This window comes from Pelodiscus sinensis, chromosome 4 (assembly GCF_052426305.1).
Source record: "Pelodiscus sinensis isolate ZL-2025 chromosome 4, ASM5242630v1, whole genome shotgun sequence".
Classification (NCBI taxonomy): domain Eukaryota; kingdom Metazoa; phylum Chordata; order Testudines; family Trionychidae; genus Pelodiscus; species Pelodiscus sinensis.
Window position 1 is genome coordinate 78,890,795 of NC_143055.1, and position 25,452 is coordinate 78,916,246.

General features: G+C 38.8%; 1 protein-coding gene across 7 annotated transcripts in view; it reads left to right on the forward strand.

The window, feature by feature from the left end:
* MAP9 (microtubule associated protein 9) overlaps positions 1-13,680 on the forward strand; it is a 29,622-nt gene extending 15,942 nt beyond the window's left edge. For 4 of the 7 annotated variants that reach the window (XM_075930106.2, XM_075930105.2, XM_075930110.2 and 1 more), the window contains 8 exons: positions 16-68; positions 879-1,044; positions 2,475-2,564; positions 4,412-4,579; positions 5,248-5,393; positions 6,575-6,707; positions 7,015-7,089; positions 13,459-13,680. In XM_075930106.2, coding sequence (XP_075786221.1) covers positions 16-68; positions 879-1,044; positions 2,475-2,564; positions 4,412-4,579; positions 5,248-5,393; positions 6,575-6,707; positions 7,015-7,089; positions 13,459-13,581 — 954 coding nt within the window. In that variant the 3' untranslated portion in view covers positions 13,582-13,680. The remainder of the gene's footprint in view (positions 1-15; positions 69-878; positions 1,045-2,474; positions 2,565-4,411; positions 4,580-5,247; positions 5,394-6,574; positions 6,708-7,014; positions 7,090-13,458) is intronic. The other 3 variants (XM_075930104.2, XM_075930107.2, XM_075930108.2) reach the window with 3 other exon arrangements.
* The last annotated feature ends 11,772 nt before the right edge of the window (positions 13,681-25,452 follow it).

Sequence of the window (25,452 nt, forward strand, 5' to 3'; positions counted from 1 at the left end):
TTTTTGGCTTGTTAGAAAGAAATTGAAAATAAAGAAACACTTTCTCAAAAAGTGAAACCATCAGGCAGGTAAGTAAACAATACTAATGTCAAAGTTTAGAATCTGATCCCATCTGATGGGATCTCTTCAGAAAGATAAGATGCACATTATCAACACACGATAGCCACTCACTCTCACCCACCGTCACTCTGTCACCAATATTTCCTCTAATCTTTTCAGTCCATGTGTGGAACGTTTGTTTGTTTATTTGTTCACCGGGTCATGTGTGAATTTTGCAGCACCAGTAGAAATAAAAAAACTAACTGTGGGTGCTCTGCTAATCAGTTGGGTGACATTTGACTCTCTCCTGAGTAGCCGCACAAGTGTGAAGCTTACAGGGAATGCTGCCTGATGCCAACATTTGTCCTTCTGTGGAAGGGTGCTGGAGGAGGGGAGGTGGCAACATTCCATAGCTCCATTGACAGGTCGGACCCACAGGCCCTTTATTAAAACATTCATCTGTATGTGCCATGGGACCCACAGTTGGTACCTGTCTCAACATGCTCTTGTTAGGTTAAACTATGTATGGGCTTTTAATACTTTTGAACTGATATTATTGGGATTGTGGAGTTCACATTCTCTGTTGGGCTCACTAGCAGAATTTTTGTAACTCCTGCAGTTTGTTTTATTATTGATTAAACTCCCATGTAAAAAGCAAAAATGGACACTATGCTGTGTCCTCTTTCTTAGTCCTTTCCCCTCTGGAAAGGTATAAGCATGTGAAAACAGGATTATAAGCAAAGTCTAGATGTAACTTGAATGAGAAGAGGCTCTACCTGGCATCTGATGTAAGAAATTGAAAGCTTATTTTGATATATTTACAAATTGATGCTTCACAGGTCTCTGTCCTCTACATATTTGAAGAAAGCTGGAAAAAACATCCCTCCATCTACAACTACATCTTCTCAATACTTGGGAACATTAAAGGTCTTGGACAATAAACACTTACAAAAATATAGTGCTGAGCTTGACAAAGCAGATAGTTTACGAGCAGCTGTTTATCAGGTACATTTTAGTATATCCAAAGGCTATATGAAAAGATTCTTCCAAATAAGAATAGAAGCCTGTTAACTATAATCAAGATCTGTATGCCCCTTTCTTAATTCAAGACTTAAAAAAAAAAACGTTGTGTTTCACAAACATATGAGCCAAGATGGTAATTTGAGATAAGAAAGAAACATACATATCTATGTTTTACTATTCTGGCAAAATGATTTCAAATATAACATTATCTCTATTACTACATTAGGTTTTTTTTAATTTTAATATGTATCTTATAGAATCTTTTTCCTGTATTTTCTGTTTCAAAGTCACATTTCATGGGAAAAGCAAAAAGAACTTGATGTTAGAACTTAGATGCTGCTCCTCCAGGGGACATTTTTATTTGAATTCCGCTGTTCTCTATAGTGAAAATTAGTATAAATCTCAACTATAGTCATATCTGTTTATTAATCATAAGTTGTTTCTGCATTAGAAAAATCATATTCACTTAACTAATAGTGTATTGATTCTAAATGTCATGCTGTCTCAAGAGCTTTATGTGCATTGACTCAGAGTCAGTTTCTAAAGTCAAATAGTCTCATTAAGATATTTTAGCTTCTCAGTACAACATACTAAACACATGAACAAATGTGTAAAATTTGGCCCATATCCTGAAAACTGTCACCTAAAACTGTGTGGAGGTACAAGTAGGTGGGTAGGTGGGTTGATGACTTTCCACTGCAAATATTTCTGAATTAAACATATAATAGGTTAGGCTTTTTTAAAACTAAATTTTGTGAATCTATAGATCCTAAATGGCTAAAGTATATTTTTAAAACAAAAATCACCATGGGAAACCTTATAGTAGTGGTTGTAGATATTTTATATTACAATGTTTAGTAATTGCAACTTATTCTTGTACCTGTATGGAGATTCTTCCTTTGCTTCTCAACAATTACTCTTCTAAGATCTCAGAAGATTTTAAGGAGTAATGTTATATCATTTGTGCTGCTCTGTTCACCCTCTTTCCCTCTCCCAAATCTGTAACATTGGAGGTAAATCAAACAGTTCCTTTTTTCCTGTCCTTCAACTCTCACATTCAATTTTCTTTTCTTTCCATACTGAAATCTTTTGGTTAAAGTAAAGTTACTAATTTTTTTTCCTGTTTAAAAGTTTAAACCTTTGATCAGAATATATTTTGTTCTGCAGAACCTCAGAATATGATTTAAATGATATCTCACTCATCCAGATGGGCTTAATTGCTAATGTCAGTAGTTTGCATATATAAAATACAGTGATGATGATTATTGTTACATAGTAAGAAAGAGAGACTGTCAGCATTGCTTATGATCATTACATTAGCTGTTGCTTTATCAATAATATTCAGTTACTTTGATTCAGGATCTAGTTAGTGCTTAACTTTTCAGCTACAGCTTTTTTCCTTAATCTTATAGGATTGGTTGGAAAAGAAAAGAGTCTTTCTGCTGGAACTGCAGAGAATTAAAAGGAACAAAGCAGAAAATTTAAGGAACGCAAATGAAAAGGTTTGTTTAAATTTAAATATTTAATTAAATGGAAGCTAGTCAACTGCTACTGTAAAATAATATGATTGCAATATTTGTGGTGGTATATTTTAAAAAAAGGAAAACATACATAAATTAAATATAGTGAAAACTGGTATTATTCTCTTCATTGGGGCTACTTTACAACCACTCTGCCATTAACAAGCATCTCTAAAGCCATTATAGCAAGCCATAAGAAAATTGCCCCAGTTTATGTGGAATGGAGCTGATGTAATAGCTCTTATGTCCTAATCCCTGTGGCTGCCACAGGGAATGTGATTGGGGAGGGGGGCGGGGGGAGGAGGGAAGAAGGGTGTGAGTCATGCTTCCCTGTACCTTTATAATTCCTGAATGCTATATAAATTAAATCTATCTTTGAAGGTTCCTTCAGTTTCTCTTTATGCTTTTTTTGACTGCAACCAACAGCCTTGATCCATCTTTGTATTTTTTGCCAGGTCTACACTAGGGGATAAGTTTGAATCAAGATATGCAATTCCAGCTTATGTTAACTGAGTAGCTGGAGTTGATGTACCTTCATTTAAACCTTGGCAGTGTTCCCACAGTGTGGGATTGATGAGAGAAACACTCCCATCAACTTTCCTTACACTCACAATGAGTTATGGCATGGACAGGAGCACCCTCAGCATTTGATTTAGCAGTTCCTGACTAGACCCACTAAATCAAAGGCCAGAAAATTGATATCTAGAGAATCAATCCATGGGTAAATATAGATGTTGCCTTTATTATGATAATAATGGGATGGTCTGTATTTCAGCCATGACATTTAAAGCAGTATATGAAGATTTCCATGCTCTATCTTGACATTTCTGTATTCAGCTATACATAAGGATCTATATTCAGAACAGCATGTATGCAATTATATCATTTTCATCTTATAAATAAATTCCCTTAATATTTCCTATTTAATAACTAATGTTTTTATACACAGTCTTCAGAAGGGAGTCATAGTAGTTTTTATATCTTACACTCTTGTAGAAGTCACTACATCCACTAGGGTCAATTTCATGGTCATAAGATTCTAAAAGCATTTTTGGCTCTTTAAATCTAAAATATCATGGTGTTGTAATTGTACAGATCCTGATCTAAAAAGGAATTAATGGGGGGGGGGGGTCATGGTACTACTACCCTTCCTTCTGTACTGCTGCTTGCGGCGGCAGTTCCTTAAGAGCTGAGCAGCTGCAGAGTGGTGGCTGATGGCTAGGAGCTGATATAGTATTGCCACCCTTACTTCTGCATTGCTACCTTCAAATCTGGGCCCTCAGTCAGGGGCTGCAAACGTCAGGGCACCCAGCTCTGAAGGCAGCCATGCAGAAGCAAAGGTGGTATGGTATTACCCCTCTTACTTCTCCACTGTTACTGGCAGTGTAGCTGGATTCAGAGCTGGGCACCTGGCCAATAGCTTCCATTCTCTGGCTTCCCAGCTCTGAAGTCAATGCAGAAATAAGAGATAGAACCGTCCCCTCCCCTAAAATAAACTCATGACCTGCCTGCAGCTAGTTTTGTCAAAGCCCTCAATTTAGGAAATGCTGGTCTCACCCATGAAATCTGTATAGCATAGTGTAAAAGCTCACAAATAACCAGATTTCACAGTCCATGACTCATGGCTGTATATCTGGTTAGACCCTATTCATATTGTACGTCACAAAAACTGGTCATGTTTGAACAATAGTTCAAATCACAACTAAACCATTGATTAAGAATGTTTTCTGCATTTTAGTTTTCTTCTATTTATTCTTTGGCAAACACTATATTTGAGAAGGAATTTAGAAAATGCCAAGTTTTTTGAAGTATAAACTTTTCTTACGTAGAAAGAAGCTGCTAAGAAAGAAGAAGCATTTGCATCTTTTGAAGCCTGGAAGGCAATGAAAGAAAAAGAAGCAAAAAAGAAACTAGCTGAAAAAAAGAAGCTTGAGGAGTTAAAGAAACAGAGAGCAGCAGAACTGAATGAAGAGAAAAAAGAAGAAGCGCAAAAGGCAGTGAGACATCTATACCTAACAGACACTTAACTCAAGAGTGGCGAGGAGTCCTGTGGCACCTTATAGACTAACTGAAGTGTTGGAGCATAAGCTTTCGTGGGCAAAGACCCACTTCGTCAGATGCATCTGACGAAGTGGGACTTTGCCCACGAAAGCTTATGCTCCAACACTTCAGTTAGTCTATAAGGTGCCACAGGACTCCTCGTCGCTTTTGTAGATTCAGACTAACACGACTACCCCTCTGATACTTAACTCAAGAGAGTCTTTAGTAAAAATGTAGTTGTTAACAACAATCATACCCATAGATCTCAACACCCCAATCTTTGGGATAATTCATATCTAGATATTCTTTGTAACAGGAGCTAATCTCTCATCCTGTGCATGTACACACATTTTTCTATTGACACTTCATTTTTATGGGAAATACTTTGTTCCATGTACATCAAGTAATTAATCAGACCAGTAAACATGTTGGCAGTGGAGAGGTTTTTCTCATGAACTGGGAGCAGTAAATTCTTCCTGCTCCTTGTAGCAGTATCCTTTGCTGAGCTTCTAATCCTGTGAATGAGTGTTACAAAGGGGGTTGGGCAGGAAAAGAAAATATGTAAGGGAGATTTTGAAACAAATGTGTTGGGCAACTTTGCTAATGAGCTTGGGGTCTTCTTTAGGCATTTGAAAAATGGAAAGAAAAGAAAGCAGAATATCTAAGAGAACAAAGTAGAAAGGAAAAACGAGCTGAAAGAATGAAGAAGAAGAAAGAAGAGGAAGCTATTGCAGAGAAGAAACGAGACAGCATGTCTGCCGTTGATAAATGGTACTGTACAGGATTTAGATATGTGACTGTGAATAGGCCAGCATCTTTGTCTAATAATTTTGCAGGGAATAGATGATACACTGAATTAAATCATTTTTTGGGGGGGCCTGAACCTACAAGGGGCCGAAGAATCCTCCATTCCAATGAAAACCAGTGAGAGGAAAGGATGATTAGCAGGCTCACAGGCTCAGGCCTATTGTTCCCAAATGTGAGGGTGGTAGCGGCATTTTTGTTCTCATTTGTCTACAAGCTGAATTGAAAGTCTCTGCACAAGAAAGGCCAATGATTTGAAAAGAATGAATAATGCAAATAAAAAATGAGATACATTGGGTAGCATGGAATCTTGTACTACCAATCACATGCTCAGTTAATGAACCAGGATTAAAAAAGCAAGTCCTACATTTTTGTGTTTTAATATAGTCTATTGTGTTTCTTTGAAATCCATAAAATGTCTGGACAAAGAAGGTATATTCACCAGTGTCTGTTGGATAGATTTTTTTTTTCTAATGTCACCAAGAAGTGTGCTTTACAGAACCAGTGAAATTGATTTGTACCTGAGTGTTTATAGTCTAATTTTAGAGATGACATAAAGTATGAGGGAAGGGAGAAGGAAGGAAAAGGATTACAACAATACCAAAGGGTAACACAGTTTATACATGAACATATTTTGATGATTCAGAGGAGTTATGCATGTGCGGTAGGCATGGGGGCCAACAAACTTGCAGGACCCCTGGGCAAGGTATGGGGTGAGGGAGATCTTGGCTCCACGCTCCCAGAAGGGGTGGGGCCTTCGGTTGAAGGGGCAGGATGGGGGAGAAGAGGGCAAGCAGCCCTCAGTGCCTCTCAGAGCATGCCATCGTGCTCCAGTAGCAATTTAAGGGCTCCAGGGCTCAGGCCACCACTGCAGTAGCAGCAGATGGGAGCCCCAAGACACTTTGGAATCACCAGGTTCCAAGGCAACTGCCCTCTTTGTCCCTGGCTGCTGTTGGCAGGCCTGGTTGGTGGCCTTTGAAGATTTTTGTAAGCTTTCTTTGTAGTTTATGCTCAAACTATGCTATCAAATTTGTCAGTAGACATAAATGTTAATTCATGGCACTGTACAGGATGTTTAGTTAACCAATCAAATTTGCAGCATTTCTTCAATTTAATGAGTAGTATTTTATATTTCTTTTCATATTTAGGAATGAGAAAAAGGAAGAATTTTTAAAACAAAAGAAAACAGAAAAAATCCAAGAGAAAAGAAAGCAAGAAATACATCAGGTTGAGAGGGAAGAAAAAGATAAAAGGGCTATAGAGGAATATGAAAGATGGCTGGTTAGTATTTTTTTCACCCTTTGTTAAAAAGCACAAGGATAAATTTAGTAAATAATGTGTGTGAATAACTTTTGAATTATAATCTTTTTAATGTTTTTCATTGTGTTATGAAAGTGGCCTGGTGATGGCAGTAGTATACCTTTTTCTACAGTTCCTCTGAGAGTTATTTTTGCAAATTGCTTACAAAGTGCAGTATATATGGCATCTGGCATACTTGGGATATATTCTCCCTCCATGTTTGCAGTAGAGTTCTTTGCATTTTACAGTCAGTGAAAGTACAGTCTTCTCTTCTCCCATTCAATGTCAGGAAGAGCCACCTCTGAAGGGCCAACTCAGCACAGCACAGAACCAGCAAAGACTAGAGGCAGCACCAGCTGCAAAAGTGAGTGCATTTAGATTCAAGGAAACCATTTTAATTACAGGAAGTTGTATAAATCAAAATAAATAAGAATGGTTACATTGAAGGTTGAGATTATTTCAATTTGATAGGAAGATCTGACCTCTGATGTGCTATTTTGAGAAGTCATTGACAGCTTTTTCAGTCCCACAAGATGCCTTCATTAACACTCAGGAGAACACTAAGAGAGAGATAGCTAACACATAGGATCATATATTGTACTCTCAAAGGGTATGATTTTCTGATAAGGAGGATGTCTACCTTTTTCCCCATCTCCACCAGCACCTGTGGTAATACACACTGACACACCAATCCTGCAAATACATAGGCACTTCACTTTATTGAAATTATTTTCATGCTTAAAACTAAGTATGTACAAAAGTGTTTACAAGGTCAGGGCCTAACTGGCATGCTTATCGCTGGTCTTCAAGAGCAGATTGTATCCCACATTACATCTCCTCTGTCCATTTTCTGAAATCTTTCCCTGGATTGTGGCTCAGGTCACTGTATTGTGGAGATCACATCAACCAGTTTTTTCAGTTCATTCTTGCTCTGCTGGCTACAGCAGTATTTAAGCTCATATAAGAATAAATAGGATATAAAACTTTTATAAATTTAGAAAAAAGAACAGTTGTATGACCTCCGGTTGTCAATTTCTTAGCCAGATTACTAGCCGAACTTTTGTATGTACCCAGATTATTGGGGTGAGTAATTCTAAGAAGATAAATAAGTAAAGAAAGTATCTTATTAAAATAAGAATTTTAGGGAAAACAAGTAACTCAATTAAAATCTATTATGTTTTCCACTTGGAATCATTAGGAGACATAGTTTTAAGAATTTAATTAAATTTTTCAGCTCATGGAGCACTTGGCAATCATTATGGATACCATAAAACGGGAATTTAAAAATCCTCTCTTCATACAGAATTCTGAAACATAAAAATACAGTAGAGCTAAGAAGTGTGTTATTACTAAAATCACTGTATCATAGAACCAGAAGGGACCTCAAGAGATCATAGAGTCCTGTCCCCTGCCCTCATGTCAGGACCACGCACTGTCTAGATCATTCCTGACAGGTGTCTGTCTAACCTGCTCTTAAATATCTCCAGTGATGGAGATTCTACAACCCCCCTACGCAATTTATTCCAGTGTTTAACCACCTTGACAGGCAGGAAGTTTTTCCTAATGTCCAGCCTAAACCTTCCTTGCTGCAATTTAAGCCCATTGCTTCTTGTCCTATCCTCAAAGGCCAAGGAGAAATTTTTTTTCTCCCTCCTCTTTGTAACACCCCTTTAACTACTTGAAAACTGCTATCATGTCCCCTCTCAAATGTCATTGTGGTGTAGAGTTCACTGATTTTGTGGATGCATATTTCATGGTAAATGCATTGACAGGATTTTTTCCATCCTGGAGTTTAAAACCCTAGGAATGGCAACACTGAGTTTTTGTTATTAACACTCTAAAATTCTAGCTTGAAAAAGATAAATTAAATTGAAGTGTTTCCCATATAGTAACTCTAGTAATTAAAATTTTCTGGTTTTGTGATATTATTTACTACTTAGCTTCTCAGTTTAATAGCAATATTGATTTGATTTCAATTTTGTGATACCATGGAGTTGTATAAACACCTGAAATAGATTAACAGAGGCATGTAGGCATATTGCAATGTTTGCCAGCATATATACTGACGTCACTCCCGATTCTATGGTTCTAACTGGTCTAACTGGTGAGTCGTGAGATTTCAAATAAGTACTCTTTGAAATCTACAGATCTTTGAGATTTGTATACTATAGCAAGTTTATGTGCCTTCTAAGAAGCTTGAACCTTATTCCGAGGAAAACTCTAATCATCTGAAGGAGTGGGCTGTGCCCACGAAAGCTCATGATACCATCTACATGTTTTGTTAGTCTATAAAGTGCTACCAGACCATTTGTTGTTTTTTAAACTTATTCTGAGGGTTAGCATCACTAACATCCAGTATTTAACATCTCATGATGTACCTAAATACATTTATATATTCTATAAGTGTGGTAAGTTGAATTAAATGATGTGTTTTACAGATTTTGTGTGTGTGTGTGTGTGTGTGTGTGTGTGTGTGTGTGTGTGTGTGTGTGTGTTAAAAATAACTGAGTTTGGAGTATTTACTAGATATATGTTAATAAGGCTTATTTTGAAAAATTGTATATATTGGAAATCTAGCCCAGTAATGGGGTTGTAGTGCTCAGCAGTGTTAAAATTTGAGATATGCTACTTCTTCTTCGAGGGTCCTCATGGGTGCTCCCCTCAGGTGTTTCCCTTCAAATGGGAGGTCTTCGATATTCAACTGGACTTCCCTGGGGAATCTTGACAGCTGTAGACAGGATATGTGTCTCAGTACTAGCTCTGAGGCCACGGACCGTGCGGCTGTGTCCGTGGCATCCAGTGCTGCCTATAATGCTGTTCAGAAAATCAGGGAATCTTCCCTGATATTGGCTGGCCTGGTTGGAGAGCTTTATGTCTAGCGCGTCCGTCATTCTCCGAAACAACTCTTGGAAACGCCTGAGGGGAGCACCCACGGGAACACATCTCGAAGAACTCCAGTTACTGCACAAAGTGAGTAACCTTCCATTATTCTTGTATCTTTCTCCCTAATGCTTCATTCACTATGTAAAACAAAATCATTATGTTTTAGCCGCACTGCCATGGGGTATGGTCTTGTCAGATACAGGCAGTCCCCGGGTTACGTACAAGATAGGGACTGTAGGTTTGTTCTTAAGTTGAATCTGTATGTAAGTCGGAACTGGCATCCAGATTCAGCCACTGCTGAAACTGATCAGCAGCTGATTCCAGGAAGCCCGGTGCAGAGCAACTCTGCCTCGGGCTTCCTGTAGTCAGCCGCTGGTCAGTTTCAGCAGCGGCTGACTTGGGGACGCCTGGGGCAGAGCAGCTCGGGTGCTGCTGGGTTGGTCCAGTAGCGCAGCCGCTCCTCGGCGCTACTGGACCAACCCAGCAGCACCCCAGCTGCTCTGCCCCAGGCGTCCTGATTCAGCCCCTGCTGAAACTGATCAGCAGCAGCTGAATCAGGACTCCTGGGGCAGAGCAGCTGGGGTGCTGCCGGGTTGGTCCAGTAGCGCCAAGGAGCGGTGCTGCGGGACCAACCGGCAGTGCCCTACCTGCTCTACCACAGGCCCCGGGCTTTGCTCCACGTCTCCCTGGTCTGCTGGGGGGGGGGGCACTAGCTGCGTCCCCCCTCCCCCCCCCCCCATCAGACCAGGGAGACGCGGAGCAAAGCGGCGGAGGACCTGGGCCGGACTGCGGCGCTTCCAGATCAACGCCATGGTCTGGCCCAGGTCCTCCGCCGCTTTGCTCAGCGTCTCCCTGGTCTGCAGACCAGGGTGACGCTGAGCAAAGCCGCGGAGGACCCGGGGCCGGACCCGCGGCCGCTTCCAGATCAGCTGCAGACCAGGGAGACGCTGAGCAAAGCCGCGGAGGGCCCGGCCGGACCCGCGGCGCTTCCAGCTGATCTGGAAGCGCGGCGGATCTGGCCCCGGGTCCTCCGCGGCTTAGCTCAGCGTCTCCCTGGTCTGCTGGCTCCCCCAGCAGACCAGGGAGACGGGGAGCTGCTTTTCTCGCCCCGGAGGAGGCGGGCGGCGGGACCAGGCGTCCCGCCACTCCAGTCCTCCGGGGCGAGAAAATTCCCAATCGTAAAGTCGGATCCGCGTAACTCGGGGACTGCCTGTATTGTAAATGAAGAAAAGTTGCATTGACTCATTTGTTTTGTTGAAGCTAGTGTACAAAAACAGCAGTGTGAACATTGAGGCTCAGACAGCAGCTCAAGCTCTCAAGCCTAGTTAGCCCCTGGGCCTGAACTTTGCTGGCTAGCCTAAGTCTCCTCTAGACATGCAGTATCCATGTTGCTATTTTTAGCATGCTAGCTCAAGCTCTGTTGGCACAAATCCAGTTGGGAGGTTCTCTCACAGTTACAGTGTAAAAATACTCAAAAACAGAGACCCTGAAACAAATTTTAAATAATGTATGACAGGCTGCAGCTGCTATTTTATTTTTTACGGTATCTCTTCCATAATTCTGATTAAGCTTACCTCAAAATCTATGTGCTCACACCTCTCTTATTTGTTGTTTGATGAGCAGAGAGGTTTTTATAAATTATTTCTCATGGGGGCTTGGGTAGTGGTGAGAACTACTCATACAAATGGCTGTGTTGCAGAGGTGGGGGAGATAGTAGCAAAAAGACTGTTGGCAGAATTTGCTTCAAATTCTCTAAAAAACAGCCAGACAAAAAGAACAGTCAATGTACAAAAATGTTTATTAATGCAATTAAGAGTAGGAACTAAAAGCTTGAGAAATTACGACAGTCTTAATTAAGATGTGGAAACCAGCTTTAATGATCACCCTGGAGTATATGCTGTACAATTGAGTTTTTCCTTAAACAAACATACTAATACAGTATGTACTCATTAATACAGTGTTACATGTAGCAAAAGGTGCAGTTCCTTTATTAGACATTATTTAACTACTGGCCACCAGTGGTGATGTGATAAATTCCATTTTTAATTATTAGTTATCAAATACTAGTCCTCAAATTTATTTTTGTACTCAGGACAGATTGCAGATTGACTGCTCTTAAATTAATTTTGAAATACATCTACATATGCGTGAAGATATTCCAAAAAGTGTGCCCTAATCATACGTTCATTCCATTCTAAAATGTGTACTTATCCAACACTCATTTGCAACTCCGTATTTCAATAAGAATATAAAAATGTGCCTTGACCTACAAACCCTTTCCTCAAACCACTACAGCATTCCCGTTGAAAAATCCTAAAGAAGTAACTTGCAGCTTAATTGAAGGTCAAAAAGTTCAGGTTTTGTCAGCCAAATGAAGTTTTGAATGGGAATGGAGAGAAGAGACCAGTGTCAGCTTGTAGGGGCAAAAGTTAAGTCAACCAATCTGGAACCTCAAAGCCTTTATTATCACTTAGGCCCAAGATATTCCTTGCATCTCCATTGATTTCAGAGAGGAACAATTACATGTGAATTTGGCCAAATCAGACTACCCATTCAAAAAAGCATTTTAAAAAGAGAGTAAGAATTTGGGAATTCATTGACAGCTTGTTTTGAAATTTTTGTTGAAAACCAAAGTTTTCTGCAGAATGAATTATAAATATTTCACAAAGGAACAAACTAAATATTACACATAATGTAAAATTATCTTTGTAAACATTCCGCTGCACATCATTATTCTAATTTTCCAATGCTCTGTTTGAAACTGTAAAAAAGTCATTAGAACCTTAAGATGCTGTTAGCATGAAATTTAAAATGACAGAAATTTGTTATAACTAAACTGTTAAAATCCAGTTTTATTACAACATAATGCAGTTATTTAGAAAGCATTGAAAGGTATAGATATCAAATACATCTTTTTATTGAAAATGGTATTTAATATTAGAATTAAAGAGTCCTAAATTTTGAGACCTTTAGCAATGACTACTCAATTGAAGATAAATACAGAAATTAGCTAGTTATGCCTTATATGTAATGCTCTGTGTTTGGATAGTGTACTGCATAACTCTGATACAAACATCCACCCAAACCTTGGAGAAATATAAGTCTATAGAAAGTAGGTTGCACTGCTCATGCAGTGTAGCTGTATTTCTATAAGGTATGCTGGTATGAGCTTCCAAGCACAATTCACTGGTGCACATGAACATTACCTATATATCTTCTGTATAATAACTTTTCAGGATTGTCACTCTGGGTATGTCTACACTACCCCGCTAGTTCGAACTAGCGGGGTAATGTAGGCATACCGCACTTGCAAATGAAGCCCGGGATTTGAATTTCCCGGGTTTCATTTGCATAAGCCGGGCGCCGCCATTTTTAAATCCCGGCTGGTTCGAACCACGCGGCACGGGGTTCGAACCAGCCGGGATTTAAAAATGGCGGCGCCCGGCTTAATGCAAATGAAGCCCGGGAAATTCAAATCCCGGGCTTCATTTACAAGTGCAGTATGCCTACATTACCCCGCTAGTTCGAACTAGCGGGGTAGTGTAGACATACCCTCAGTCTTTGTGTCACTATGACATGTAGAAGGTCTGAATTAGGGTGAAGCGATAGAAGCAGCTACAACCATGGTTGACGGCACTTTTTGTTTAGAATATCTCCAAGTTCAGTCATCACTGGGATTTGAATTCTGTTCCGATCCAGTGTTATCAGCCATTTTCATCTTTTTTTGTTTTTTGCGTTTTATTTCACCAATGAACATCATGGCCTTTCAACTAATGTCTTTTATAAAACAGTAATTATGTAGTTTTTCTTTGAAAAAGTACTTCTCTGACACAACCTCCTCTATTTTCAGGAAAAGAAAGAGAGGAGGGACCAGATGGAGAAAAAACAAAAGAAGCTCCAGGTTATCATTGAGGATGAAACCCCTCCTCCATGGAGTCCACCTGGAAAAGCTGTGTCTTCAAGGAGCTACTAAGGTGTCCATTGCCCTTTGTGAGGAAAGCTCATGTCTAAAGTTCTGGCACTGTCTAATCATCAATATTTCACAACAACTGAGTCTAAAGTGAATTGATAATGACTCTTGCATCTGTTCTTTTTTAGGGATACTATTTATAGATTCCCCAGTTGGTACAATTGGATGTATGCATTAAATAGCTCCATTGTTCTTTTGCATTATATTTCACCAAAAGATTAACTTTTTTTTTTTTTTTTTGCATATAACTTTTTGGTTAAACTTGATTTTATTTGTTCCCTTTTGGTGAAAATGCATGTTCATGACATGTAAGGCTGGAATCTAATGCTCTTCTTCTTCATACAAATAGCATTTTACCTCACAGCTGGTGCCATTGAAATCTGTGGGATACTTTGAATAAGGATGCCAGAACTTGGTCCAAAATGAGTGGTCAAGCAACGTACATTCCCATTCAAAGTGCAAGGTGAAGAAATAGAAAGCATTTTAAACCACCATTCATGCATAGCTTCAGAGCCAAATTATTTATAAACTATTAAAACAATTCCTGAAGTTTGCAAGGGGAATAGATACACTAAGCCAAAAGAAGTAAAAAAAACAAAAACAAAAAACTAAACCTGAGGTTTCTACTGTATGGTAAGACTTTCAGCGTGCAGTTGTACAGAACATAAGGATAGCTTGGGCTTTTGCAACAGCACAAGCATCTTAGAGTATGTCTACACAGCAAAGTTATTTCGAAATAACAGCTGTTATTTCAAAATAACTTTCCTAGCATCTACACAAGCCAACTGCTATTTCGAATAGCAAAATAGTGGAGGGCTTATTTCGAAATTGGTAAACTTCATTCCATGAGGAATAGCACCAATTTCAAAATTGCTATTTCGAAATAAGCGCTATGTAGATGCTTATTTCAAAATAGGGGGCCTCCAGCCCTTTCCAGAGTGCCCTGCTGGCCACCCTGGCCACAAAGTAACTTCTGACCTGATGTCCTGCTGGAACCAGTTCCGGCTGGCCTTAAATGCAATTCAGCGTCCAATCAGTGTGGACGCGCTATTTCGAAATAGCAAAAAGCTATTTCGAAATGCATTTTGTGTGTAGACGCGTTATTTTGAAATGAGATATTTTGAAATAACGCTGTAGTGTAGACATACCCTTACACTTTTTCAGTGTAAGTTTAAAGGACTAATAATACTAGCCCCAGAAAAGGATCATTCAGAGTTGTTCTGACTGTATTTAACTAAATTAAATGTTATCCTTGTTGAATTAATGGTATCAGATTTATTCTGTGGAGAGACCAAAGTATATTTTTATGATCCATGGGCCTAGCCTATAATATAAGGGCCATATGCTACCTTGATCTACCTTAGAGCTCCCACTGGTATGCAAAGGTTGATGCTAAGGTATGAGCCTTTTGTACTAACTAAACTTTTAAAGGCCAAATTCAATTCTCAGATACATTCAGGTATTTGCACAGTAATTTCACTCTAACAGTCAATAAAACTGGATGTATACCAGAGAATAAGAGACTAGAACTTGGCCATACATTATAAAATTTCTGTTTTGTTCAGCACATCCAAGTTCATGCGCTTCCTCCAGGATCACTGCTATTTCTGCTTATTGTTTTTGGTTACCACTATGTGAAATTACCTATTCTGCTCACAGTTGTGATAATCTTTTATATTACTCATACAGTTATTCACCTAAATTATTTGAAAATCAGGAATGTAATGTCATCATTAGATTTATGAATTAACACTACATTAAGATGACTGGGGGGGAGGGAGCAGTTGCAACCTCTCATAGCTGTTGTAGACAGCAAACTCAAGGTAACAACTTGGTAATGGTTAATCTTCAAAAAGTTTAAGCTGTTTATTCTTCTCATCTAGAGAAAATTATTTCCTTAATTTTAAAATACAGATTACCTTCCACAGAATCTAAATCTGTCATGGGGGCTAGAAATCTCTGCGGTGGGCCATACGTTGGCACAAATGAGGTGTACGGCAGTTCACCTAAACGGAAAACAGTTGAACTGCCGTACAGCTTTTCATCCTACCTATAGGTCCTTACGTACATTCAAGGTATTTCCTATCTTGTAGAGGAAATAGGAAATGCCAAAAGATTGCCTACAAACTGTATAATGGTAGCCTTTTTATAAGTCAGTGTCAAAATAATGCAGTTTTGCTTTTAGAAATACTTCCAAAGGGTGAAACACTCGCTGGATCTGGCAAACTTTTTAAAGGATTTTGGGGAGAGGGGGTTTGTGTAGTCAAAATATCATCCTACTAAACATTGTTTCATCTTTACCTGACAGTCACACTGAATATGCTTATTAAAATTCTCACTGGCTTCTCTTTAAGGGGTACATCTAGACTGGCGGTATCCTGGAAAAACACTGCTGCATCCAGGGAACGTGATTGCTCTTCCGCTTTTTTTTGCTGAAGAGTAAATGCGCTCTTTCCAGGAGCCCTGTATGCCTTGTTCTACAAGGGATAAAGGCTCCGTCGAAAGAGGAGGCTTTTCCTCCATTTGATCCCGTCTAGATGGTACAAAATGGCAGAAAAGCCTCTTCCGGAAAAGCAATCGGAAAAAGCTATAGTGTAGACCTAGCTTTAGTTAATTGCCTCTTCACTTTAGAAACAGCTGCAAGGCTACTAAGACATCATTTTGAAGCACCATGCCTCCTTTTTATCAATCTCTAAACTCAGGTCGTGGTTTATGTAAGTCTTCCTTGATTTTGAGCTTTAATAATAGCACTAAATATTCTGATTTAGTATTCTGAACAGATCACCTACTGTTTAGATGAAGTATTTTTCCCACATAGTTTTACTAAGCTTACTTAACACATTAAAGTGAGTACCATTTCCATGCTCCCAGTTAGACTGATAGCCTCCTCCATGAAATGGAGGAATGTTTGATAAATTTATTAGCTACACAAAATGATATTTGACACAAACTAGTAAAAGTGTGATCATGTGTTTCATACTAAGATAAGAACTTGGCAGCACATTTCTGTTGCTTTCAGCTTCAGATAAGTTGTATACTGTTTATAAATCACTTGGACATAGTAGTTACATATTTAATCTAACCTAGAGCACATCTCCACTCATCCATTCGTAGAGAAAGGGAGCCACAAACTAAAGGCTGCTTTTCAGACACATTTCATTATGTGCGTACAGCCCTAATTTATAAAGAATATTTATATGGACCATAATTGTTTGCCTGGCATTTACACTTTGCAGCTTCCTTATTCCAGCAGTAAATTTCTCCTATTTGTGCCAACATTGAATTTAGCTCATTATCAATTCTTAGTATGGATTCCAGTATTGTGAATCCATAATTCTGAGTTTTTGAAAGGTTTTCATTACCTGTATTTTAAAAAAAAACTGTTTACTTGTGCAGCTAGCATTAACTATTTGTCCTACAATAAAATTAAAGCACCAAAAGTCAACTTTTTTTTTCAATCTGAGCTTTATTTTTGTTGTTGCTGAGGTTTTTGTTTTTTGTTTTGTTTTGTTTTGTTTTGTTTGTTTTCTGGTTTGTTTTGTTTTTTAGTTACTAGCTCAACGAAGCATATTAAGCTCGTTAACTTTTTTCTTATAGTCCAGTGGCAGAGTATAGATTTAAAAATTAAAGCTTTTAAGGTGGTAGGAGGTATCTGTAATAACATTCACTATAAAAGAAAAAGCCTTTACATCATAATTTGAAAGCTGTTGGTTGTGTCTATACCATATATTAAAAGGGGGAGGCCAAATCCTCTGATTAGAGACATTCAAAAATTGACATCAGAGTTGTGCTTCATTGTGGCAAAAGTGAATTCTGTCTGATCATACTCTTTTATAGTTTCAGTATAATAAGTGCATTTGAACTAGCTGTCCATAGTTAATTTAAAGCTCTTCAATAGTCACTGAAGAATAGAAACCATGTAGCTCCCTGGGCCCTGGTCTACACTAGGCTGTTATTTCAAAATAACCCCCGTTTAGGTCGAATTTGTAAGTGGAACATCCACACTACCAAGCCCATTATTTCAAAATAATGGGACACTTATTTTGAAATCTGTACTCCTGATTTTCTCGGGTTATTTCGAAATAGTGTTAGTACGGACGCTCCACTGTTGCTATTTCAGAATAACAACTCCCCTGAGTAATTAAAACTAATTACTCCCCAGTGCTTCCTGGAGTTCTGAGTCAAGGTAGCATGTCTACATTAACGGAGCCTGCCTCAGACTAATTTTGAGGCTTCTCCATAATGGGGACACACTATTTTGATTTTGTAAAATTGGGAGTTAAGTCACATTTAATTATTTCAATCTAGTTTCCTAGTGTAAACATGGCCACAGTGATGAACTTATCATAACAGCCTCAATTGTTGTACCAATAAAAGCAAGCAGGATCTTATGAGGGGGATAAGGCAAAAAGCCACATTTATTGTAAAGATAATAATAAAAAAATAAAGAAAAGATAGAAGCAAACAACGTTGTTTAACTACTTAACCCTTATACATATAAACATTCATTCATCCGGGTTCTGTGTATTTGTTATAGTTATCAGTCTGGAAGTTGCTTGTGACAGAATACTGGCCAGGTATCCTGTACACAAGTGATGGTAGTGGGGAGCGAAGACCTGATCAGATGCACATCTGAAGCTCTTGGTAGGCTGGCAGCAGAACCTTGGACTCTGATTCCATAGTTTTTTAGTCCAGTTCTTATAGGAATTTCTTCCTATGCCAGTCTATGGAAATTGCTGCATCATGCTGATGTCTTCAGGGTGGCTGCCAGGTGCTCGTCAGTGATCTCATCGGGTGGACCTCCAGTACTTGGTTTTCTCCACTTGACACCTTTTGGTTGCACTGGCACCTGACGCCTTCTTCAGCCCTTTGTTGCTGTATTCTCAGGCTGGCACCTCTCAGACCCATTCATTCATCATCCAAGCACTCTCTCTCTCTTACATACATTCCCTAATTAATGTTTCCCATACAGTATTTCGTATAATAACAACTTTACATATTTTCAAGAGTTGTAGTTACAAAAAAGTCAAGTTCCTGGGTGGCATTTCTTGAAACATTCTCTGTCTGAGTGCTGAGTTAGTTACAGTTGCTTTGAAGAGAATCGGCGTCAATTATGTAACAATGCCCTTAGTCAATTACAGGGCTTGGTTCCCAGAGCAGAGTTAGTGGCTTGACAATGCATTGTTACAATGTATCTCTGCAACGTCAATTTCCAGCAGCTCCTTGCACAAGCTTGAGCATGCCCTGGTTCACAGGGGGGAGGGGGAAGCTATTTCTGGCTACATAGTCCTAATATTATATTCCTAACAAATTATATTCTAGAGGGGCAATAATTATAAATCTAAACATTTAACAATCTTAACAAATAATACTACTAATAATAATAAATCTAAACACTTTACGTTGTGAGGAACAAATTATGGGGAGTCACTTCCACTTGGGGGAATCATTTTTAATACATTTATATGTTATCCCTACACAATTATATGGTCACATTAAGATTTGATCTGTATGGAACGCACAGAAATAAATGTGGCGAGGAGTCTTGTGGCACCTTATGTAGAGAGGTGAGGGAGCACTCAGTCAAGCACAGCTCAGTTGCTGTTGGAGGGGAACCGTATAGGAGGGAATTACTGCCTCTCATCCCAGGGCAAGGAAGAAACTGAGGCAACTGTACTTTGAAGCAATGTCCCATAGGTGCCTCTTTGGTCTACTTCTTGATGGTGCATCTACCCACCATTTGCTCATAGCAGTGCCTAAAGGTATTATATAGTACATAATACATGAGCAGGATTTCAGTGAGGGGGAAAAAAGAGTTTTAACTCCTTTTGTTTGATTAGTCTTGACTAATTTGTAAACTCTTCAAAACTGAGGAGTTGATACCTGTTAAAATTGCTGTCTTCTGTGTAAATTTTTTTAAAGAGCAAAGACTTTAAAGAGCTGTAAATAGAATTGTTCTTTCATGTTGTTATTGCACCATAATCTTTCCAAGATTAATAGGGTTGCACTGTAGAGTTCAATTTAAACAATCCGATATTAATCTTTTATTTTGTAAATATCTTATTGAAATAACAAAATCTAGAACATATAACATCAACTTTGAGTGTTTTATTTTTTTCATGGTGGTGTGATGGAAATAACTTGGTACGGAAAGACTTAAGAGTTTTAATCCCTCTTGGTGATTTTACCCTCCCTGATGAATCGTCTCTTTTTTCTTTGCATCCCTTTTGCAAGAAATCCAAAATACTCTGGGTCATGGCTTTTGGCTACATTGTTGCTCCTCATATACTGACTCTGGAATATGCACATAATACACAGACTGTATTTCAGAGATAGAGGAAAACACTGATAATGCACGTTAGTACTGCATAGATTTTTTTTCTTCCATCTCCCACAGATACCTAAAAGTAGTGCATAATCCAGCTTCATTAGACTTGCAGTCTAATACAAAGCCTTGTGAATTACCTCAACAGTGTTAGAGCAGAAAAACTTTATAAATGGCTGTCAAATATGCTGATCTGTTTATGTAAAAGCTTAGGAGGTTACTGTTAAGGTTTTATATTAGGAGGGGTTTATGTCTTGGTTTTCAGCATCTGTTGAAGATGGAAGTGAAAACTTCATGGAACATTGGAGTTCATTATCAGTAGCATTAGAGACAATATGAAGGTGGAAAGGACTATCTTTTTTTTCCCATGGGTTTTTCCATGGGTCTTCCCCCCCCCCCCCCAATGTTTTGGATGGAGTGTATCCTGTTATATTTAGAGACAACTAAAGATGTAGTTTTGTTTGCTAATTTTTATACAGAGGACAGTTTTCAAATACAATCTACTAGGGAAAGGAAGGATAGATGTTCAATTAGACACATTAGATTGTAATGTTGCATCTATTTTTCCCTTCCTCTACTTATTTTGTGTACATTATAATTATTTAAATGTATTAGAATATTACGTTTCACAACCCATAGGTTCAAAACTCTTGTGTGGTTTTCTCTTCTCTGGAAATTTGGCAAATACATCTCGGACTACAGATAGTTATGATTAAATATGGAAAAATGGATCTATAGTGCCCATTTTTATTGTATTTTTAACTGAGTAATTAGAGAAGTGAAATATGGAGAATTCTTATAATTTGCAATTAATGTAAGATGCAGTGTTGTCTGGGAGAATATATTCAAGTAAATTTTACGTATGACTTATTGATTCCCTTAAGAACAAGATTTGCTGATTTGGGGAATAAAATTCACAGTAAGCAACATTTACAAATATAAAAAAAGAAAATAGGGTTTAACTGATAAGCTGATGCTTATCAGTTTCTATTAATGGTTAAACTCAACTGCTGGGATCCTGTTATTGTTTTTTACATTTTTTTTACATCCTTAGGATTGATACATGATCCCATCAAGATCAGAAGAATTTGAAGTTAGTAATGTGCAAACTAGACTACCAGATGACACTTGGATGCTGGCATATATAAATAGTTTTGCAGTGTTCGGAAGCATGCTAGGCATTTCACAGAGTAAGAAAGGCATGACCCTGCCCCATAAACCTTAAATATATTTATTATAGACATGAGCTTACAATTGAGGATTATAGCAAAAGGAGCAGGAGCAGATTCAGTGTAGGCAGGTGCACATCTTTATTTCTTTTTTCTCTTTTAATTAGTCTTCTATGTGATCTCATGGTAATGAGTTTTTTTACAAAGGATTTAAGTAGGAAGATGTAATATCTGATCTCTAAGGAATAATATAACATACTTACAACTGTTCTCAGCACTTCAAAAACCAGAAACAATATGACATGAAGAAACACGGCATCATGGTTATGTTACCCTGAAAAACAGGCTTTGGTTTGTCCCTAGAACAACTTGCCTGTCATCCCCATAAACTGATCTTCCCACGGTTTGAGTCACCAGGGCAGTTAAGAAAACTCTGAGGACATAGCTATAACGTTCCAATAAAGTGATGGACATAGGCCATATTCTTTCCAAAACAAAGTATCTTTTATTTAATATTAGTAATTACCCCTACTACAATGTAAGTTAAAAACATGAATTAGATACAAATACCTGGTAGTGAATTAGAACTCAAACTGCAAGAGCAGACAGTTTGAATGGATTATAAGTGATATGTTCTGCTACAAATGACCAGTCTGTAACAGATCACTTACAACGGTTCTTAAAGTGTACTTTAGGTTTTACATAGGACAATTAACATAAATCTCACATATTAAAACTGTCCTGCACTATATTTATGCTGTACTGTACTGTAATTTAAAAAAAACAAAACTACCAGGCTTACACTATCCATTGATTTTGCTGAATTGCTTTGGATAGTCAGGTCTGCTTCAGTCTTTCAACTTATTGCTTCTTTCTAGCAGCTCTTCTCGCCGGCTCCTGACTTCCAATCTTTGCCTGCTGATTGTCTGTTTTTCATATTGTCAGATGCCTATTGAGCATTCGCACTGTCAAACATTGCCTCATTCTTAGCTACTGGAAAAAGCAGCTTCGAACCAGCCCATGCTGAAACCCTTTGGGCTCTCCCTACCCTAAAGGTGCATCTACACAGCACTCTAAACGCAAAATAAGATACACAATTTGCACTATGCACATTGCATATCTTATTTCGATTGAACTTCTAAATAGTGTATTTCGAAGTTTGGCACATCTGCACAGCACCAAATTTTGAAATGCACTATTTTGAGACCTCCCTTAACCGTTGTGGAACGAGGGTTACAGGAATGCAGAAATAGCGTGTCTGCTATTTTGAGACCTATCTTGAAATAGTGGACACTATCCTGAAATAAGCCGGTGGTGTAGGCATACATCATCTTGTTCTGCACGTACTTGTGCTGTTTTATCTCAGAGCCATGATTAAGTCATCTGATCTTACACCCCATGCTCCAGATCTCAATTACTTCATGGCCATACCTCATTTAGTAACCTACATTCCAGTGGGCATGTTCAGTGCTGAAATATTTTGTGACCATAACTTATTCTACTTGCAGCACTGGTCATGTGACTTAAAGCATCCATTAGTATATTACCTACTGCTTTTTAGTCATGAAGTGACTCCTGCTTATTCAAGAAGGAAGCTATAGATACAAAATGAAGATTAGGAATACAAGGTGGAGTTTAAGGATTTTCTTCAATATTGACTATAAAGAGCATACTTCTACTAGGGATATTAATGCTTAACTGGTTAACCAGTAAGCTTCATCCTTCATGGATGAGGCTTACCAGTTACAGTTAACAAGTGGGAGCTCCAGCCCCCCATGTGTGGGGAGCACTGCGGCCCAAATGGAACAGACCCTGGACAAGTTGGGGGAGCCACTCGTCCCAACTGTGCTGGAGTGGCCTTGGTCCCTCTCCCCATTTAATCAGTTAACCAGTTAACTTAATGTTTAACTGGTTAACTAATTAAACTGGATTTTACATCCTTAACTTCTGCTTTTAGTGAAGTACTATAGATATGCAAAGGCATCTGATAGTGTGTCAGGTTCAGTGTTTCAAATATGATTGTGAATACTTGTGAGCCTTATTTCTTCTAAGTGCTAGGTCAAGTTATAGGTTGACACATACTTGGCAAATAAAAGATCCAATAAAAGTACAAATAAATGTATTTTAACTTGTATAAAATCAATTTACCTTAATTAGACAAATATTGTAAATGTATTTGTACATAGTAGGGGAAATATTTTGGTATTTAATAAATTTTATTTTGATATAGTGGAGTCAGTGGTTTCATTTGAAATGAATTTATGAAATCTTATTAGAAACTTTCTATGTACAGTAAAGCTGTGTTATCTGGTCCTGTACCAACTGGAAATGTTGATCTTCGCTGAAGGTCCAGTTTATGGGCCATTTAATGCAAGGCCATATGGAGCTAGGTTCCCTGGAAGCAGTAGCATGTCTCTGCTTCTAGGCAGAAGAATGACCATGCTGGCTCCACCCCTCCCAACAGCACCTGCACAGGGGGCAGGGCTCAGCCCTGCCTAGCCACGCCTTCACCTCCGAGCAGCAGGGACATGTTGCTGCTTTGTGGGGAGCTGCCTGAGGTGAATGCCGCCCAGATCTGGCACCCTGAAACTCCTCCCATGTCCTTATCCTCTACCCTGAGCCCGTACCACACCCAAACTTCCACATCAAACCTCAACCCACACCCCCTCCTGCACTTCAAACCCCCTTGCTACTGCCTGGATACCACTTCTGCACCTTGAAGCCTCATCCTCAGCTCCACCCCAAAGGCCACACCTCCAGCCAGGGCCTGTACCCCCTCCCACAACCTGCCTTATCCTAGACCCCCTCCTACACTCCAAACTCTTATTTAACCAGAATATTTGACTGACCAACATCCCTCAGCCCTGTAACATTCTGGATAGCAATGCTTTTACTGAATATTAGCTGAGCAGTTTCAGTAAACACAAAGCATTCTTTTCATGGTTGCTAATATTACAAATAGAACAGAGGGACAATGCCAAGTCTCAGATTTAGAGGCAGAACTCCCCTTTCATTCCACCCATCATGCTAGGAATCTAAGGTTGTTGGGCTCATTGATTGGTACCCTTCTGTTACTGCTGTTCAAATGCCGAGAAAATGCTGTGGAACGCCAGTATTTCAAAGTTATGCACTTGGTACAAGAGCAGCATCTGACTTGTATTTTTTCTCAGGTATATTATTCAGTAGTTACTTCTAAGTTGATGTATTAAAAGTAGAAATGAATGACCAAGTTAAGCTGCAAATGCTGGCTTCAGCAACCACAAGACATCATAGTGTGCTGGCTCTGTGTCTACTTGTGCAAAGGTGGAAGGACAGTTGTTTCTACCTCTTCTCCAGGAGTGGGGATCTGCTCAGAAAAGGAATCAACAAGTGCAATGAAGAATAGAGCAGTGCCTGGAACAAGCTACTTTTTGGTTTAAGACCATGGATTCTAAAATATGTGTTTATCCAACACCCCCATTGTGAGTATGGAAGGTTTAACATATTAAAACTTAAAATTGTATAATACACGGGTTAAGGAAAGACTCTATACATCTGCGTGTAATACTTAGATGATCCAAGAATACAAAGTTTGGTTTAAAAGTCATAAGATACATATAGTGCATAATCTAAAATAATTAAAATTTAGGTGAATAAATTTAATGATACAGTTTAGATGTGAGCATTCAAACATTCGGGTGCATCACTCATGAAAATTTATAGAATTGATTGTAGAAAGCAAATATGGCAATGAGTGTAAATTGTCCCTCAGTAATTTAGCATGTAGGCTAGGTTGTCCTTCAGTAAATACAATCCACCACAGAAGTATTTGAGTTACTTTTGTGATTCTGCTTCTCAGTGGCACTCCAGCTCCTCTTTCCTGGTGTTGCTGATGTCCAGTGCTATGTTCTAGGTACATGTCCCTTGACCATCTGGTGGCATCTAACATCATGAATTGTCATACTACATTGATAACCCATACTACATCTGTTAACCCTCGTGGAATGAGGGTTACAGGGATGCTGAAATAGTGCACCTGTTATTTTGAAAAATATTTCAAAATTACAGGCAGTTTGTTACGATGCGGGGTAGCTATTTCGGGAGTCTCTGATATCCTGAAATAGCCATGCCTACCCCTAGGTATCCCAATAGTGATTTTGAATACTGGTGATCTGAAGAGTGAGGGCCACTGGGTGGCATCACTTTGTGCTTTTATCAGGGAGGATTGCATGAGTAGTTCAGAAGTTTCTTGTTACATTTTTTAATCAGGGCTTCAGCTGCTGGTGGCAGGACTGGCTTTACCAAAAAGGCAAAAGAGATGGTCACTTCAGGAAGTAAAGCCTTTATTAATTGCTGCTGTGGTGAACATAGACTGATAGAGTGGACACCTGGGGGTTGGCT